This window comes from Lutzomyia longipalpis, chromosome 3, assembly GCF_024334085.1.
Source record: "Lutzomyia longipalpis isolate SR_M1_2022 chromosome 3, ASM2433408v1".
Classification (NCBI taxonomy): Eukaryota; Metazoa; Arthropoda; class Insecta; order Diptera; family Psychodidae; genus Lutzomyia; species Lutzomyia longipalpis.
In genome coordinates this window covers 6,337,935-6,358,150 of record NC_074709.1, presented here as the reverse complement: position 1 = coordinate 6,358,150, position 20,216 = coordinate 6,337,935, and the positions used below count along the sequence as shown (strand labels likewise).

General features: G+C 33.4%; 1 protein-coding gene across 3 annotated transcripts in view; it reads right to left on the bottom strand.

Annotated features, from left to right (window-relative positions):
* Nucleotides 1–20,216, bottom strand: part of LOC129791656 (uncharacterized) — an 84,063-nt gene that overhangs the window by 28,579 nt on the left and 35,268 nt on the right. For all 3 annotated transcript variants that reach the window (XM_055829915.1, XM_055829917.1, XM_055829916.1), the window contains exons 7-8: nucleotides 12,885–13,085; nucleotides 3,526–3,594 (exon numbers count right to left, since the gene is read on the bottom strand). In XM_055829915.1, the coding sequence (XP_055685890.1) occupies nucleotides 3,526–3,594; nucleotides 12,885–13,085 (270 nt within the window). The remainder of the gene's footprint in view (nucleotides 1–3,525; nucleotides 3,595–12,884; nucleotides 13,086–20,216) is intronic.

Genomic DNA, 20,216 nt, shown 5'->3' with positions numbered 1-20,216 from the left:
CAATATCAAATGATTCGACGAAAAAATCAGAATATTCGGCAAATAAACATCTCTAGTAAGTTCCTGAATATTTGTACTGAAATTCTAAATGCTATTTAATAGCCCCAGTCTCTCCTATTCAATGGAATTTGAACTCTAATTTACTTTGCAGATATTTAAAAAGTAACTGGATGCCTAATAAGGAAGCCTCAGGGGAAACCTTCTAATCCACTCACGTCAACCCTATTGTGAGCTTTCACGTGATCTATGTGGGAAGAAAGCTCCGTAATCCTTCGTTAGACATTTTCAATAAAGCAAGCTCTTTTACCTAATTTACCTCTATAACACTATAAATTTCATTCAACTGCCTTTCCATATGTTGAGAAATTTTGGAAACTTCTTAGTATGTGTACACGTAAATACATATCTCATTGTACGTCCCTGGGTAAATTAACAATTCAATCAAGCTCCTAATGTTCACCCCATGTTCTACTGCAAAAGCTCTGCGAAAGTTTAATTATGGAAGTTTGCAAGCGTGGTACTTTCAGTGCAAATAGATGCATTCTCTCTGTGAGATTGTCTCCTTGCATAAACATTATCTCTCTGTTTGGATGCTCTAACAACATCATTTTGTGTTTGCAAATTAAAATGTGTTGCATAATTTTACGATAATTAGCTTTTCTATTGTTCACAAGCTCGACATTTGGCTTCAAAAAAGAAAATTCAATGTAAATGTATAATAATATTCTTTTGTAGGGAGAAAAAATAGAAGCAAGTGGTAGGACTAATTATTAAAATAAAAAAAAATAGAAAAGAAACATCCCTCTATATGCTTTCCAACGGGACAATTAGTGTATGCAAATTTGTGGGGTGGAGACTAAATTTATTTTCCGGGTCCATGAGTGCAGGGAAGCACAATTTTCTTCATAACTACCCCATAATGCCAACACTAAGTCGGGTTGGTTGTAAAAATTGCAACAAAAATATTAATAACAATGGGAATTTATGGGGGTGTTCCCGTGCCAAAGTAATTCCGTGCGAGGTGTGAGATGAATAATTAAGCTCAGGGTGGTGTAAAATTAATGATCACCTGCTCACCTTAACCCATTGAGTGCTTCATTAACGGCACTGAATTTGCAATTAAGTGGGAGGCAATTGTTTAAAGGGTACCCCCTCCCCTCACCGCCTATTCGGGGAACATGGCAAATCCTGTATAAGAATTCTCCGCATATAATAATCTTCTGGTCAATTGGGAACTATATAGACTCTCAAATGGCAAACCCATTATTGCATGCTTCGTGTACATTCAAGAAGGGGGTGCGTTTGTATACATAAATTCTTAACCAGAGGGTGGCAGCACAAACTTTCTGGGCAATATTGATAATTTATCGCTGTAAGAGATTTAACCCCGTGCCAAACCACCCCTTATGGAAGCCGCCTCATTTAGTATGAAGTGGAGTAAATGGAATATCGCGTGATTCACAAATCTATATACAGAAAACCTTTTTCCTTAAACACCAAACCTCAAGAGAGATTTTAATCAACAAATCATTACAAAAGCTCTTTTTCCCGATAGCGAATAATTGCAATTTTACCTGAACAAAATGAATGAAAGAATTCACGCAAAAATATCCACGCATTTGATATTTTTGTGTTGAGTTTTTTTTCCGTTGCTGTTAAATGAATTTTGAGAAGTTTAAAATAAAATATGTCACTAGCACTAAGGGGCTTATCATTTCGTTTTATTATGTTGGGAAAGGGAAGGAAAGAGAGGAAAGTTTTCCGTTTTTATGGGAAATTTAATTGAATTATTAAATAAAATTATTTTAACTTTTTAATTAAAATTAAATTCTTTGGCATAGTAAAAAAAAGCATAACGTTTTGAAGTCAAAATTCGCGAAATAAAAAGTGAGGTTATGTTGATACAAGAAAATGCGACACTAAAAAAAATCCCAATGGAGATGTTATTTAAAACGCTTCACAGTCTATTCTAAACTATACTCTGCCTAAAACAAAAAAATTGAGGTTAAGTTTTTTACGCTGCATCAAACCTAACCTCAAACTTTAATCTTAATTTTCTCTTGAAAGAACGTTTTTATTTTATCAAATTTTCTTCCAACGAACTTGCAATAATTTGAACTTCACGAGAATTTACCACAATAGGCTAAAAAATCACATTGTGACGATTCAAAAATCAAATTGGCCACAGTGGCCAGCAAAAGCGTCCAGAGGTTAAAATCATTTACTAAAGAACGTTCAAAAGAAAATAAAAAAAATTTTCACCTTAGAAAGAAATATTTTGATGATAAAAAAATAAGAAAATTAAAGAAATTTTACAATTTACGTTACAACGTTTAGTGAAATCACCTAGAAGTTTTTAAATTTAAGAACTTATTTGCCCCTTACTACCCTTGTTACATGGTAGTTTCCAAACACCAAAAAAAAGAGACGTGCATATTTTTTTTTCAACACAATTGTCAAACTACTCTTCTGTGAAATAAAATTCCCATATTCTGTGTCAATTATTTCGTGCAGCAATTAAAAATAATCCAGAATATGCATGAGCAAATGTATGGGAATTTTATTTAGAGAGAAAAAGTGTTTTTCCCCTCGTTGATTTCACACAAAAAATTTCATTGGATGTTCGCTTTTGAGAGTTATGTCAATTAAATTTTAAAAAAAATATCCATTAGCTAAAAATCTAATTACGATTTTTATAAAATTTTTAAAAGGATAAAATATAATATTAATAATTGGAGTGATTCGGTCAAAAATCTTTTCTTTTATTTTCTTATAACTAGAAAATTTGTTAAATTTTAAAAATTTTTGCTTTTAAATCGTTCTTTGTAATTTTATTAAAAAAGGATTCGTTGTTCTAAAAAACAGCCAGAAATATTTTAAAAGATTTCTTTTGTAAAAATCTTCTAATATTTTTCATAGAACACCAAAAATCTTAAAACTGACGCCTTGTAAGAGAGCAAAAGGAAAGATTTTTAACAGAATGGCCCCTTCTATCACTAATTAATCTTTCTAGAAATTGTTCTTCCTTTGGAGTTGATGAGAAATTTCATAATCCTACGAGGCAAATTGCGCTGTACCGCAGTCCTATTGCGAAAGAGACGGGGATGGGGACATCTAAATATTTTCCTGTGTCAGTTTTCATTCTTGGAAAATTTATTCACCCAACAAGAGACAGATAAAGAACCTTCGGCAAACAAAACATCTTTCTTGTGCAAATACAAAGCTGCGATGATCTTTGCTTAGGCCACGATAAACTTCTTAATTCTGCGGAAAAGAGGATATCTTCACGAGCAATTTCTCATAGGAACAGCAAAATCTCCCCGAGTAATCCATCATCTTGGATGTCATTCGTCAAAATTAATCAACTTTAAATCTTTTAGAAATACCCATCCCTCCCCGACCGAAATGGAAGTAACGTCTTTGCCTCCCTATAAAACATAGATTTTATGGCATGGAAAATATTCCTTCCATGTTGTGCAGATGGAATATATGGGTACTGACGAGGAATTTATTAAAATAACTTACCGTGCAATAGATGAAGAATGCTCCCAACGCTATTACTCTCAATAGAGCCGGACTAGCAGCTCGAACAACCTGCAATTGAAATAGAAGAAAAATGGAAAATCTTTATGAGATTTTATAGATTTTTTTTTTACAAAGATAAATTCATATTCGTTCAATGCTTTGGGAAGAAATCAAAGAATTTCTAATAGAATAAATTTAGTGAAGCTTTCATATAAAAGCTCATACATATGTATATAAATTAATAGATATGTATATTCAAACTTTTCAGTACTTCCATTAGTTTTTTTTTTGTTGGAGAGAAAAGTCTTCTAATGCATTTTCTCAAGTGAAAGCTCTTTCCGAAAAATTTTTAGAAAGTCTTTTCTTATGAAATAAGAACCTATACAATGAAATTATCTTTTATTCAAATAAAATAAAAGTTTTCCATTTAAAAAGAAATGCAAAAACGTATAAAAAATTATTCAGCATTTCCATTTTATGGAAAGCTTTCAATTCTTATGGATTTTTTTTCACATGAAAGCTTTTCTCTTTAATTTTTCTCACGTTTTCCATTAAATCTTTGGGCTATTTTGGGAAAATAAATTCCTCCAAGAATTGAATTTCATTGCCAAAAAAATGTAGAATGTGTTGTACTTGAAATACAAAGCCGTCTCAAGAGCACGAGAGAATTTATTTTTAGGAGAATTTAATAAAAAAAAAAGTATCACATTTGAAAATTCATTTTTGCCTTATTTATCTAATTAAGTAGAAGCTCTCAAAAGCTTTAACATTCAAGCAGTTTGAACAAGGAAAATATTTAAAAAAAAAAAAGTTAAATTACTTTAAATTCATTTAAAAACTTTTAATTTTCACATGACCCATTTTCTCAGAATTGTAAAAATTTTCCCATTAAAAGATCATCGTCGTCTGATCTCAATTAAAATGAAGTGATAAAACAATATTGCGGGAGAACTGTACAGACAGAAATTATGTAGGTCAGTAAGTTTTGTTGTTTGCCTGCAATTTTCGTAAACTATCACCCCTTTCACTTTGCCTCTCTATTGAATTTAAATGCAGTTTTCGCAGAAAATCCGCAGAAGGATTTCGAAGAATGTGCAATAAAGCAAAATGAATAATTCCCAAAAGCACTTCAAGTTCTGAGAATTTTCCAAACTAAACTATATACATACATAAATTGCTAAAGCTCTACGAAACTTTGTGTGATTGAATATTGAAATATAAAACCATTTTCTTTTGTCTTACGTTCGTGCTAAACGAGAACACTGAGGGGGTGTCAAATGGATTCTTTGAATCAACAAGAATCAAAGTTTTGTAGATTTATTGAGATGGGAAAACGCTTCTTAAACTTGTAAGCTTAATGACTTTCAACTTTCATCTTTAAATTGCAAGCTTGCAATGAAATTTAACTGAAGAATTTTATTTTGCTTTAATATTTCTGGAACATTATCTTCCTTAATTGAATTTTTTATACGAATTCTAAAAATTTCCATAAAATGGAATATTTTGGCATTATATTTTAAGAGCAATTTTAAGACTAAGTTTGTAAGAAACATTGATTAGATTCTTAGAGTAAAATTAGCTAAAATTTTTTCGGAAAGTTCAAAATTGACAACTACAATTTTCATCTCCGTTAATAACGTTTTTAAGATCATTGTATAATTTTATCAAATGATTGTTGAAAACATTTTTAGGGGCGAGCGTAATGGATTTATTTCAGTGAAGTTTTCCCTAAAAATCCAATTAATGTTTCTTACAAATAAGCCATAAAATTGCTCCTAAAATAAATCCCAGTTTACGATTTTAAAAATTTTCTGCTTAGAATTATGAAAAAAAAATCCTTTTTCAGAATTATGTAGGGGAACGTGGCTCAATTCCGATCCCTTTCAACATTTTTTTAACCCGCTATTACTTAAAACTGATAAAACTTTTTATGTAGTTAGTTATGAGAGTAAAAGAAGCATTAAATGGGCTTTAAAATGATACCAAATTTAAGAACAAAATCCTTTTTATTTTATACCATTTTTTTCTCATTCTGCGTGGTCCTTTGGAGGTAGTAATTGGGCCACGTTCTCCTATAGTTCCCGGTAATTCTATTTGTGTAAAATTCACTATTTTAATCCCAAAATAAACACCAAAAAACTGCTTGTTTGTTTTTATTTTAGATCCCCATCAATGTTAATTTAGGGGTGTTATTAAAAAGAAAATTCTCGTTAGCTAAATAAATCGCTCATTTTGTATCCTGACAGGGTAATCCTGATCAGGAGGGGGTTTTTGTGTGTTTATAAAATCTCCCAAACCAAATTTGCATGTTTTTTGTGCGCCATGATTGTGTCCACAGAAACCTTAATTTATGTTTACCCACGTCATGATTTTATTTAGCTTTTTTGTGGCGTCTCTCCTGGGTCCGTCTCAGGTTGTACCCATAAATTCTCGATATTTATTTACTTTTTTTATCGATTACTTTGCGATAATTTGTGGTGTTGCGTTAATTTTGCAATTAAATTCAGGCCATGAAGTTTCGCCTTTTTATCGCGATTCTTTCTTCGCGTGGTGTATAGGCAGGGAGAGGTTGCAGAGAGCAAGAAAAAAAGGTCATAAGAAGGAGTGCGAAGAGTTTGCAGAGCTTTTGGTGTGAAGCATGAAAAAAGAGAGAGAAGTGGAGGAAGAAGGAGGGCTGAGGGAGCTCCATTTCAGAAGTAAATACTCGGAGGCACTTGTGCGAGGGTGTCAGAAGAACAATTGATGGAGGGTTTGGCTATTTATTTTCTTTATGGGTGCATGTCCTGGAGGATGAAATTGCTGATGTTATGGTTCCATATTGATTGCTATATATCCTACAAGCTTGTCGCCAGCAACAAAAAGCAAGTGGGGATTTTTATGTAGAGAAGCCACAAAGAAGTCATTCAGCCTCAACAATTTCTTCTTATTCACTTTCAAACCCTCTGTCTGTAAGTACCACAAGCAATTTTCATTCTCAATTAACTCCAATTTCCACTTATGCATCGTCGCATTCAAATGGAGGCTGGGAAGGGGTGGAAGTAGTGGGAGTCTATGCATTTTAAATTGAAATGAAAGTAGCTGACAAAATTATACTTATCCACCCCCGAGAACTCAATGGGATTTGCATGCGAAACTTCTCGAGATAATCCCTTCGTTCTTCCACCGCAAATCTCAATGAAAGTTTTCCCTACAGGGGCGAAGGGAGTCGTTCGAAAAAGAAAAGCTTCCAGAACATGGAGATTATGATGTAACTTGTTACACATTTTCTCAACAGCCCCAGATTGCGTGTCAAGGGGATCGATTTATCATTACCTCCTCATTTTTGTTCCCACTCCCCATACCTCCCTTGTCACTTTCTTTTTTGTTTTATTAGTTAGAATGAAGTGAAAGAAAATTATTTATTGTTTGCAGAAATCGGACTCGATGCCATTTACATAAATTTACCCCTCGCGCAATGGAGAACTTAGGAAAGTGTTGTTGATTTATAGCTGACGGAGATTTTCTTTTTTTTCCTCTCTTTTTGCGTTCTGTCTTTGCACGAGCCTTAAGAATTATATACATACATAGCTGAGTGGAGAAAAAAAGCTTCTCAGTGGAGCAAATAAATGCTTAGGCTTAGCTGAGCTTTTTTTCTCTCTTAAATGCTCCAAGCAATAGATAAGGCGGAGAATATGGAATTTGACAATAAAACATCATAAAACCCACAGCAGACACTCTATTGAAATTCAATTCAACTTTTAAGCTTCAATACAAGATTATTTTGCATTGTCATGGCTTTTGAAGCTTTTTAGAATTGAGAAAGTCCATTTCTATGGCCAAAATTCATTCCAAGTGAAACAAATATGAAAATCAATTGCACCACATCGCACCATAAGCAATTTGCTTGAGGACTTGTTTGAATTTCCCCAAAATAATTGTATGTGGAAAACACCCTCAATATTTGTCATTGGAAAATTGATGCATCCCCGAATGCAATCTCACAATATTTATTAATGCTGATTTAGAGAATGGTTTAACGTATCACATAGGCGTGATATGGTAAACTTTGCATATGAAAATTTGAGCCAACAGCACGTGTGACAACCACACGATTTTCAAAGCAAGTGGAGTTTATTGTCAACAAGTAATTCTACTAATAATTTCAATTCTAACCCCGAAAGTTTTCACATAAAGTCACAGCGAAAATTCAATGATGATCCCATTGGAATTTCACTCCTAAAACACTTCCACATCCACCCTATATATGCTACAGATCAGGGGCGTAGTTGGGCAAGGATAGTTTGGTGTATAAATTTCAAGAAATCTTAAGTTTTTTCATTATAAGTTTTTCTCTAAATGTTAAAAAAATATTCTTTACATGCAAAAATACATTAAAAAGTCGTTAAAAGTAGAATTTTCAAATGATTAAAATATGTCAAACGTTAGAAAATTATGTAAAAATTAGAGAAAATTGTCTAACGTAAGAAAATAATCAGGAGTTAAAAAGAATGAAAATTAATAAATAAAACGTTAAGAAGTAGTAAGAAAATATTAAATCTAGAAACGATAATCATTAAAATAGAAATGTCAAACGTTAGGAGATACACCTTAAACATTAAAAGTGTTAAATAGACTATGAATTAAATTATTAAAACGACTCAAACGTTAATAAGAAATAGTCATTCGGTACCGGAGAAATAATAAAAGTTAAATAAAAACCATCAGACATAAAAAGAGAATTATCAAACGTTAGTAAAAGAAAACGTCAAACGTTGGAAAAGAAACATAAAACCCTAAAAGAGAAATGTCAAATGTTAGAAGAGAAATGTCCGGCGCTAGAAACGAAATCCCAACATTAGAAAAGAAACGTCAGAAAAAAACTTTTATTCATTTTCAACGTCTCTTTTACTTTAAAAAAAACTCCTAAAATCCTTCCCTTAAAAGAGAATTCTGACTACGCCCCTGTCGTATGGGAATAGTTGATTATGGGTGCTGCAGGTAAAATGAGCATGAGGGAAATGAATGGAGGATTTTAATTGAAATTCAATGATGCGTCAGTTGTGCGATTTTCCCTAAAAGTTCCACCTTGTTGAGTCCCCCATCACGGATAAACTATTTATTGTGATCTACCTGGGAGGCACAACAATAAGTGCCTACGCGAAAGTTTTCCTCCTCCAACCGCACCTTTCTCACATAATGAAAATTTCCTGTTCTCTGTTGTAGTTCAGGTTACAACAAACTTATGGAAAATTCCCAATTTAATCCACACAGAGCAGAAAGTAGTGCTAGTGCAACGAAACACTCACTTCAACTAATTTTCGCAAAATTATTCCCCTTCACACAATACCCTCTTTATACCTAACCTGGAAGTTACACCAACTAATTAAGCAAATTAACTAGGTTGTCAGTACTCATGCTAAGGATATTCAACTTAGAGAAATTATTTCCTGATACCCCAAAGGAATTTACCAGGAACATTCAGGTGAAAAGCACATTTTCGAGGACAATGTGGGAACTTCTCGACTTACATAATGAGCAACATAAAGCATAAATTCATCTGTGAGTCCAGTATATTAAATTCTTTTTAATGAATTTTTTAATAAAAAAATCTGACATTCCAGGAGTTTATTCATTTCTGCATGAGAAAGCTCTTCTTTTGAGAAATCAGTCGGAATACGCGTAATTTTGTAGAAAATAAAAGTAATACAGAAGAAATGATAAAGAGATTTTCTAAACTGAAATTTGTACCAAAAATACAATAAATGACGTCATTTTAGTATTTTTGTTCCTTTAAAATTACTTAAATATAAAAAGACGTAAGAATAGTGACGTCATTTTTCTTATTTTACTAACTGAATTAACAAGGGCACATTACATTTTATAAGACGAACTTGCGATAAATATTAAGAATTGAAGTTTTTATTATAAAATGTATGGAAATACATAATAGATCCTATGCTGCTACCAAGAAGTTTTTAAAATTTCAAGAATTTTTACTGAAATTTTAACAATTTTAGGGATTTCTTGGTGGCATAATACGACCCAATATTTAATTTTCACTTAAAAAATGCTTTTTTTTTGACATGGCCATGAATAACTAAAATAAATAACATTTGATTCCACTAAATTTTACATTATGTTGTTTTAATGTATTCCGAGTGAAACTCGGAACAATTACAATAGTTGGCACAAGCTCCAAGAAATTGTACTGAAAAAATTAAATCCTTCTGTTCTGGACACAATGTAACGAGCCCTTGAAGAATAAACCTCTTGTACATATACAAATATTTCATCAAATGCAAGTTCTTCTCTCAATTCTAAAAATCTCAGCATATCTCTAACAAAAAAATATATAATCTCCCAGAAAATAAAAAAAAAACTACAGAAAAACCAGATTTTTTTGTAAAAGCTACAGCACATAAGGTAAAAGTTTCGCACGTCAGCTTTTGAATAATGATTGTTTATCATTGCGCTGAAAATGTCACGTTCCTGAGGTTAAAGTGGAGCTTGCGATTTTTCTTTCCACATGGCAAATTTAGAGCAGAGAAGAAAATAGAAAGAACTTTTCCATTACAGGGGTGTGTGTTGGGTATATACTTAATCAGTCAGGAGGAAAATTGACTAAATATAAGGTTCGAAATGTTCAGAAAGATTTCTCAAAGTCAATCTGGGGAAAGCTCAGGGGTGTGTCATAAGAAAAATTCTAATGACCTCTTTTGCTGGAATTTTCTCTTGAATTTTCTTCATTTAATTGAAAGAAAATTCTTTAAAAAATGCTGATTAAATGAATTTAATCTGCTGAATTTTAAAATTTAATTTTTCGATTAAATTCTTCTCTTCTCATGTTTTTCTCAAAAAAAAAAGAACAACTGCTACACCCCCTTTGGCAGCTAAATCGCACAAAACGACGGGATTCTTCTTTCTCATCTAAACCAATATTGGTGGAGGTTACAAACTTGGTTACAAAGCTATATACATACATATATGTATCGCAATGTAGACGTAATCTTAATCTTATATACAATATTACGAAGAAACTGAATAGGTATTTTACTGGAAAATTGACTTATTTTCCACGGAATAAGTTTAATTAATGCGCCCCGTGATGTGAAGGGAGGATGTGAAATTAGTGGTGTCCCTCCTCGTCAAATCCTACCTTTTGTTACCAAAATAAACCGTTTACATCGCAATCTCTCTCCCTATGAAATGGAAGGATTGATGTGCGTAAGGGTATGGCTTCTCATTTCGTTCTCTTCTGAAGAATTTCCAGACGAATCACCTTACAAGCAGCCCAACCCCTACCTTGGGCCTTGCCACTACCAGCGAGACGTAAAATATGTTCACAGAACGAAGGTATAGAGAGAGCGTTGGGTTTAAGTGTTGCGAAGACACGTCGCTCCCCTGAGGGGGGGTAATGGTGGTAACAAGGATAATAAAATTGGGTTTGAGGGAGAATGTGTCTGTACTCAACTGCCACCACTTCATTGGTCGTACGTGAGACTTCCAAAGGTAACACAGGAGCTAAAGATTCTCAACTGCATCTCACTTTACCCGCGAGCGCAATTTTGGAGCCAGAGTGTACGGCAGCTCCCCTAAATAAACACATACCCTAAACATAATTTTATGCAAATGACTATGACGTGATTATGGACACCTGACTCTTGCCATCGTACAATTTACGGCACCTTCGAGACTCTTCGAAGGAGAGAAAAAGATGGAGTTTCGATATAGCTTCTCAGTGTTGTGATAGGTTTCGTGAGCTCTTCGTCTTCCACTTAACCCACTTAACTGCCACCCTTCGCCATTTGGGGCCATTTTGGGACTCTTACCTATACACATAGTCAGGGAGGTGGTGAAGGGGGTGGTAGGATGAAATTCCTGGTGGATTATTTTGGTAAATTTTATCCGAAATTCCTCTTCCAAAACTCCCATAAAATATACAAACTCGAAGGTACTTGAATCACTTCCTCACTCTGTATACGAATGCTTCATGGAAAAAGCTTTTCATGGATTCACAGCGAGATATGATTTTGTTATAAGTATTTAAGATTTTACTTTGGGTGAAATTTTCGAAAGTTTCGCAAGAGCTTTGAATGGAATCATTCTTTAATTGCAATCCTTAAAAAAAAGAATTTGAGAAAAAAGATTTGAGAATTTAAATGAAACTGAAAATAAATTCCAAAAGGTTTATTCGGGGAAATCATTTGAATTGATGGAACCTGTAATAAATAAAATAAAATAAAAAAAGGTTTATTCCATTTTAGATTCATAGGAATGAAGAGAATTCAAAAATTGAAAATTAAAAATTGAAAAAATTATAACCAAAAAATGGCTTGCGAAACAATTAACGGAACCAACAGAATTTTCTTTTAGAAGATTTTTGAATAAATTTTCTTGAAACTTCCGGTGTTCGTGATCAAAGTTCCTGCTTCCCCAAAGGAAACGCAGCAATTTAAGCATCTAGGTTTTTAATCTTAGAAGCCCTAAAGAGTTAATAAAAAAGTAAGTGGAACATAAATGATTTGAGAAACAATTTAACCCTTTCAGGTCTGCGATCAATCTAGTAAACTGATTGAACTTTTTTTGAACTAAAAATATTTTTTATGGGTTCCTTAGAAATCAAATAAAATATTTTTAGCATAAATCCCAACTCAAAAATTTTCGATTTTTCGTCCTTCCGATCCTGTGAGTCCTTGGGGATGTGCTTTTGTGGTCATAAGATGACCAGGGATTGTAAAAACATAGTCTTGTACTATAATTTGGACTCAATATTCATAAAATAACTATATAAAATAAAATATTTTCAAAATAGAGCCTTTGGGTCAGCGTATGACCCAATGGACCTGAATGAGTTAAGATAATCTCTATAAAATTTACAAAAGATTCGCAAAAAATACAAAAGGTTCGCAAAACTTTTAAATGGTTCATGAAACAATCTACACGAAAATGATTGTCTCAAAGATCTATAAAAAATTTTTTGAGAAACAATCTTCTACAAAAATCCTTATCTTTGTCTTAAAAATCCTTTAAGGGATCTAACCTAAAATTCACATGAGTTTCGCGCTATTCCTAATTCGTGCTTTTCGTGTGATTCAAACCAATCATTCCCACAAAATTTTCCTGTTGATGAAATCATCGAAATATTCCAATCTTTTATATCCTGAATATGACTAACAATGCCATCGAGGAGATGCTCGAATATATATCTCATAATCTGCTAGTATTTTGCACGACCAATTTTATTCTTTTTTTCTTCCTTTTTCATCTTCCTTCACTCACTGTAAGCAAGTCTATATCCTGGCGTGGGTGGGTGATCGTAAAAATCACCCAATATAGTGAATGAGCAAAAAAAAAAAGAGAAAAGAAAAGGAAATCCTTACCTTAACTTGCTGGTACTTGAATGTGAAAAAGGCAGCCGGAGGCAGGAATCCGATGATTGCGCAAGCCATTACCAGGATACTCGTTCTCATGGGCCAATTAAGTGCAGCCACACACGGTGAGGAATCCTTGCAGGAATCACAGCCTTCAGCACATGCCAGGCACTCAAATGCCACGCGATTTTTGTACATGGAGACCTCTCCCTGCGAAAATAAATCAGCTTAATTAAAATCCCTGTGAGCCGGTGGTGGAGCCTCATTATCATTATCCATCGGAGCATGAATTAATATGCCATTTATACATTCTTTCTGCCTTTTTTTCCCCGGGAATGCGAAATGGTATTAAGACTTCCAATTAGGATTGTGATGTGTACCCCCAATATTGCCCCAGATAGATACTTTTTGCGCGCCACAGGGCGACGGTTTGGGGGTTGAACCCACGAGAAAAGAAGATAAATGGAAGGACACCAATATTAAATGAAGCTCTTCGGGAAAAAAAAATCCAATTTTGACTTGGGGTTGCCTGCGGGATCTTAGGCCAAAGGACGGGTGGGTGTGGGAGAAAAATCTCGGTGGAAGGTAAAAATTTGCCACACAAGTCTAATTACCACCCCCCTCCTCCCCAAAATGGGAATAGCGTGATTGGAAAAGGGGATGGGAAAGCCATAATCTTCGAAGATGAATGTGAGAAGGAATTTTTCGCCAAGAACCCCAATGAGCGCCTTTCAGTCGTACGAAGAAAAGGTTAATCAAATGATCATAAATAAATGCGAGAGAAACTCATCACTCAGCCCAATATCCATTTGTCTTCCATGTATGTCAACGACTGCCGATGGCACTCTCAGCATCACATTTTGTGCCCCATCGAGAGGCTAATTCACCATGGCGTGCAATCCTCTGAAATGCTTCTATATGTGTAGCATTCAAAACACCCCCGTATCGACACTCTGACCATGCACACATAAATTTCCCAACACACTCGGAGAATTTTAATATCCACCCCCATCCACTTTTTTCCCCCGGAGAAGCCAATGATTTGTCGATGAGAAATATTGAGATGATTTTGCGTGTGTGCAACCCCCGTTTCCCACCCACTCAAGCCAGGAAAAAAGGGTATGAAATGCTTGTATTGATTTCACATTAAGGGGTGGTACAACACGCTTCAACCCAAAAACTTTCAAATTGACTTACTACTTCCGTATACTTTATGAGTGCTCAGATATTAAAGGCAGAAAAAAATGTCAGGAATCCCATAGTTAGAGGGGGTTTATGGATGAGAATTTGCATATAAAATGATCGTTAGCTTTTACTCAAGCACGAGAGAAAAATATTCAAACATAAATTACTGCAGAAATTTGTGAATTTTCCTACGGGTTTGAGGAGTTTTTAATATACTCTTTCCCCATCGTTTTTATGAGCCACATTTTCTTTCTGAAATATTTTACTGTTTGCAGATAAGAATTGCCACTATACTGTATTCTAGGGCTAAAGAATTTAGTTCTTATTGAGCTTTAAGAATAAAAGTTCCCGAAAGCTCAAGAAAATTTATATACAATTAATTTACAAATCTACGTTGAAATTTTTATGAGAAAAACTTTAGTTTTCCGTAAAATTTTCCATCAAATAACTTCCGTTTTCCTTGAATTTAATATTATGGGTGAAATTCACTCGTCAGACGGATTTCTATAAGTTTTCATAAAATATTTTAAAATATTCTTAAACATGTCAAAAGTTTTTCTTAAGAATTGATTTAGGTATTAAATTTTCAAAAGAACGCCCACAAGTTTCTAAGAAAAACTTGACATTTCTAAAAAATTCCTTAACCGAAACTTAAAATTTATTAATTTTACTCAAGTGAAAGTTAGCAGTTCTAAAGATTTTTTAAGATCTTTAAAAGTTTTATTAAAATTTTCTTAAGATTTATTAAATTTTCATAAGAAATACATATAATTTCCTGAGAAAAACTTTAAATTTCTTAAATTTCTCTAACCGAAACATAAAATTTATAAAGTTTTTTAAAGCGAAAATTAAGAGATCTCTAGGTTCTTAAAGATTTATTGAATTTTCTTAATAAAAACTCAAGATTTCTTAAATATTCTTAAGCAACAGCAAAGATTTCTTAATTCAAGCTAAATCGGACTAAATGCATATTTTTAAGAATTTCGATGCTCGAAGACTATTTAAGAAAAATCTTCGAAAAATACGTATTTAGCTCAATTCAGCATGATTTAAGAAATCTTAAATTTTGCTAAAAAAAAAACCTACGACGTGTTTAAGAAATTTTTAAAATTTTTTAAAGAAAACTCATTAAGACGTCTGACTAGTAAATTTCGCCCTATGATTATCAGAAGAAAGCTCTATTAAATTAATCCTCGATTTGTAAATTGTCCATAAAGTCCTCATAATTGAAAATATTAAAAGATTTATATTCAAGAAAAAAAGCGAATCATCGCTGGATTAAGTAGCAAATGGACTTTTAATTGCATTTCCATTAAAATGATTATCAGAAGCTTTCCTCACACATTTCCATTGCTATAATGTTCACAAAATGAAATGAAAATCCTTGCAAAAAATTGTATATTAAATCATAAAATTTCCACACGAAGCGAACTTCGCAAATGTGAATTTTCCAAGGAATTTCCGTTGCAAAAAAAAACGGAAAAACAAATTGAATATGAATAATGTAAATTTTTTTCGCAATGATGGTGAGTAAATTTGCAAAGAGAAAATGAAGAGGTCTTACCCGGCAAAACAGAGCACCGGGCTCGGGTAATAGATTTATGCAAAACAAATGCTGTAGGAGGTTTTGGTGGAGCATAAGAAAATTAGGTGTATCAAATATACGAAGGCGTATTGTTGCTAAAAATGAATATAACGTGCAAACAGTGAAATATTGTGAAGAGGAGCACACAATTTATCCACCCAAAATAAACATTACAAATTGCAAACATCCATTCTGCCATGCTAAACTTATGTGTATGTATCTCCTTTGAGAAGGAGGGTGTGTTTGCACCGTTATATACGTACTTTTGCCGTTGAAACCTCGGGCGGTGGATGAAGAAGGGAAAGTTTTAAGGGTACCCACAGCGAGTCCCTTAATTATGTTTCACCTCTCGCAACGTGCAGAGTTAATTGTTGGGAAAGGAAATTGAAGACCCGTGCATTCGTGGGATTTTCTCGCCCACTTTTCCCAAACAATGGGACAATAGATTTAATGCAGGAACTCAACCAAATTATACGGCGGGTGTGAGAAGTTTCCACGGAACTCTTTGTACTGATTTTTCCATGATAAAAAAAAACACGAAATTCGAGAAAGTTGCTATTTCGTAAACTAAAGAGTTAACTCTTTTGGCCAACTTTTCTCGTTTTGTGCAATTGATAAATGAACCACGGAAGGAATATATCTTGCAGATGTCTCAAAATGAGCTTTTCCGTCGCCGAAAGAGTTGTCTAGTATACACCATTAAGCCTCACAGAAGACAAGAAACTTTTCATAACACCACCAACCATTTATCCCATAACATGTGACTAAAACTTATGTAATATGCTTAATGTACACAAGATCATTGCGACATTAACTTGTAATATCATACTATAATTGTTACATAAATATGCTTCAAGTCTGAAATTTTCACATTTTACTGAAAAAGAGATCAGGGGGGGGGGGGCGTACAACAAGGGAGTTGACCTAATGGAAATTCCTCGTTTTTATTTTATACAACGTTTCGGAGACATTTGCCTCCTTCTTCAGGTATTTAGGAGTCTTTCAGTCAGAAGATTTTTTTTTAAAAACGTTTTTCTTGAAGTTTTTCGAAAAGCTCACATTTGTTTTGTACTAAAATTATCTTTTCCAATAACTTTTTAAAGAAAAAATATTTCTATTTCATAAATATTTACTTTTTCATAAACATAAATAATTATTGTACGATTGTACACAACATATTAAGTATTTGAGAAAGCTTTACGAAAACATATCACAGAGTCTCTAGAGCAGAAAACATCCAGGAAAACAACTTGGGTAAAAATGGATGTTTTTCCCAACAATAACAAGCCTGATATATTGAGGCATTCGCAAAAATATTATATGAGTTCTATCCCCTTAGAGTGGACACAAAAGTCCGAGATTAATATGCTTGAGATGGGAATTCAAAAAAAAATCCACAGAATCTCCATTAAAAGCCCCCGATGATGGTTTTTAGGCCGCCATCCATTAGCTATATCCTTTTTTTTTCAAGCTCTAATGCAATAAAAAGATTCAGATGGATGTTGAAGTACAAAAAAAAAGAGGAAACAAACGTGATGGAAGAGTATCATTTCTATGTTTTACGCGTTTTTCCCAACACATTACACGGCAATTCATGGAACGATATACTTTTTGGAGTTTACGCTTGTTTTGCGGGGGAGGATTTGTCTCAAAGTTCGTTTTTCTACCGACTTGTATATCAGCTATGTACGAATTTTTGGTGAGCTGAAAGCAATGGACCCATCCTGAGTTGTGTAGACTTTTTCTCGCCACCACATAAAAGCTCTAAAAGCTCCCTCGTTGGCAATACAGTTGCGAAAATTTTTTTTCCACTTCAAATTCAAACATGTGACATTGACAAACACGTCGGGGAAAAAAGTTCAAGTAATTTTTTCCATGACTGCACGTGAGCAAGATATCCCAGTCACGCACAATGTTTACCTTTCAAATTGCTATTTAAATTGGATATTGGGAAGATGGATGACGTCATTGTTGACATTTTTGAGCAAATCTTTGCAGACTTTTCCTGATCACAGTGAGAAATGAGAAGTCTAGTTAGGGATATTTTTTTTATTTTCTTGCTTCTGTTAAACGCGTATCCTTGATAGTTTCTTCAAATGAGGAGTTTTCCGACATAAAAACGGGTAAGCTCCTTCGTTTTCGATTTTTGCACTCCTTAAGAATTTTTTTTCAATGTTATTTGCAGATTTTATTGAAATATTTTTATGAGGTTAATTTAATCTAGATTAGGCAATTTGAACCGGAGATATAGGAATTTTTCGATTAAACGATTAAACCATTAACGGCTTAAGTTTTGCTGAAGTAAACTTAAGAAACTTAATTTTTTCTTGGAAATCTTAACTTTTTTTCTTAAGAATATTAAGAAAACTTGAAGAATCTTAATAAAACTAAAGTCTTTTTAAGGAATCTTAAGTCTGTCTGACTAGTGAAAAATGTATTTCAATTTTCACAAACTTCGATGCTCAAATTATTACAATAAACCATATTAAACGTCTTTCAGGATATTTTTTTACCTAAGACACCATCTTAAATAAATTTCTGACTACGCTCCTTACGACTTAAATGATCTTCAAGTATGAGCGATCATTGCTTTTAGTTCTAAATTCTATGAACTCTGTAATATATGGAAAACAACGTTTTTAAGATATTTAAAAAATATATATAAATTGAAAAATAATTAATAGAAAATTAATAAAAATTAAAATATCAACACAGTTCGAGACACCTTGAGATAGGAGGAACATTGAGATGGAAAAATTTCTATTTTGTATTTATTCAGCAGACTACCCCAATGTTCTATATTATTTTGCTATAACTGACATGCCTCCGGTGTTGAATATTTTCATTTGATTATTTCGCTGCACGGTATGTTTCTGAAAGGTGCCACAGAAAAAAAATGAACGACGTCCTTTTTTGCATTTCTCGTGTATGTATTAATTAATGTCAAGTAACGAACGCTGGGTGCTGCGGGAATGATAGGCAATTATTCGACATTAAAACCAGTCATAAAAAATGCGAAATTACCTCGAAAGGAGGGAAAAGCTTTGTACCGCCCCCCAACCCCGAAAAAAAAGGCCTGCGCGCTAGGGTAATTAATGGGATTTTATTTTAACTTTTCATCCGACTTCACAGTCAATTTGGGAAAAGGGTTCAGAATAATTCGCTACAAAAGCAAGGTGAGAACAACAATTTCAGAGTTTTTTTTTCTCCATGCTTCTTGAGTGAAGAATTAACATCGTTTTCGGGAGAATCGGCCTATTGTACGTGTTAACACTTCGTGTAAAATCTCACATAAAAGAAATCTAAAACTCGAGAAGAGAATTTTGTACCGAAGAATGTTCTATTTCCATGAGAGCTTGACACAGAATATTGCAATTTAAGTGATAGTCCCACAAGAGTTTGCAAATATTTACCTCTCTCATATTGCATGTGAGAATACACATGCGGATTTATCGTCCTCTCTATGTAGCTCGAGGTGAACTCTGGCACATTTTCCACAATCGAATAAAGAAACTTTCACCCCTTTCCCTTTTCCCTACTCTCCCTCTTTCATTCAACTCGTTGTATGCACCGCAATGCACCGCAAACGTTTCTCTTCTCAGCACAATTTTGGTGTCTTTAATGGAGAAATATGTACGGACTATGGAGGATTTGAAAGGTGGATAATGAGGCATCATTTGTCCTCCCACGCTATCACATACATTTTTCTTCTCCTCCATCCATACGGAAAAGTAAAATTCATCGTTTAACAATTTTTATCATTTTATGAAAAATTTCACCCAACTCACGATTCATTTAGCAGGGAAATTTCATCATTAATCTCACAGTTTAAAGTCAGTTGAAAAATTCAAGGAAAGTATCCGGAAAAAACTTTAAAAATATACCAAAAACATTCTAAATTTCCTTGAGAAATATTTACTCTATAAATCCTCTCGAGCAATTCATAAATCGCTTAAACTTTCGTCAAACTTTGCAATTTTAAATATAAAAACAAAAAAAATCATGAACTTTTTGCCCGACAATGACTAGAAAGTTCTTTCTTCAAATAACAAAATTGTCCCGCAGCAATGAAAAAATATTTAATTTTCGTAATTTATTCATGGAAAAAATGCCATTGTCTGCAAACTGTCTCGCGGAGAAAAAAGAAATTCAATGAGAATGTTCGACACCTGTTTAAATAGAAATACCTCCGCAAGACGTTCCAAATGCTAAAAGCTCAATTTGACTGAAACAGGGCTGTAGTCAGAAGTTTTCTTCAAGGGGGGTGTTTTTACACACTAAAATTGGATCAAAAAGAACAACCTAGAAGCTCGATTTATGAAAATTGAGACTACTATTAGAAGCTTTGACGATTTTCGAGGCAATTCTAATGCCTGACACTTATGTAGGTAATTTCTAACGTTTGACATATTTTCTGACGTTTGATGGCTTTAATGGTTAATTTTTAAAGTTTGACGTCTTCTCTGACATCTGAAGTTTCTTTTCTTGACATTTTTTTTAACATCGAGGTTTCTTTAATAACATTTTCCACTTTTTTTTTTACAACATTGGACGTTCATTTTCTTGCATTT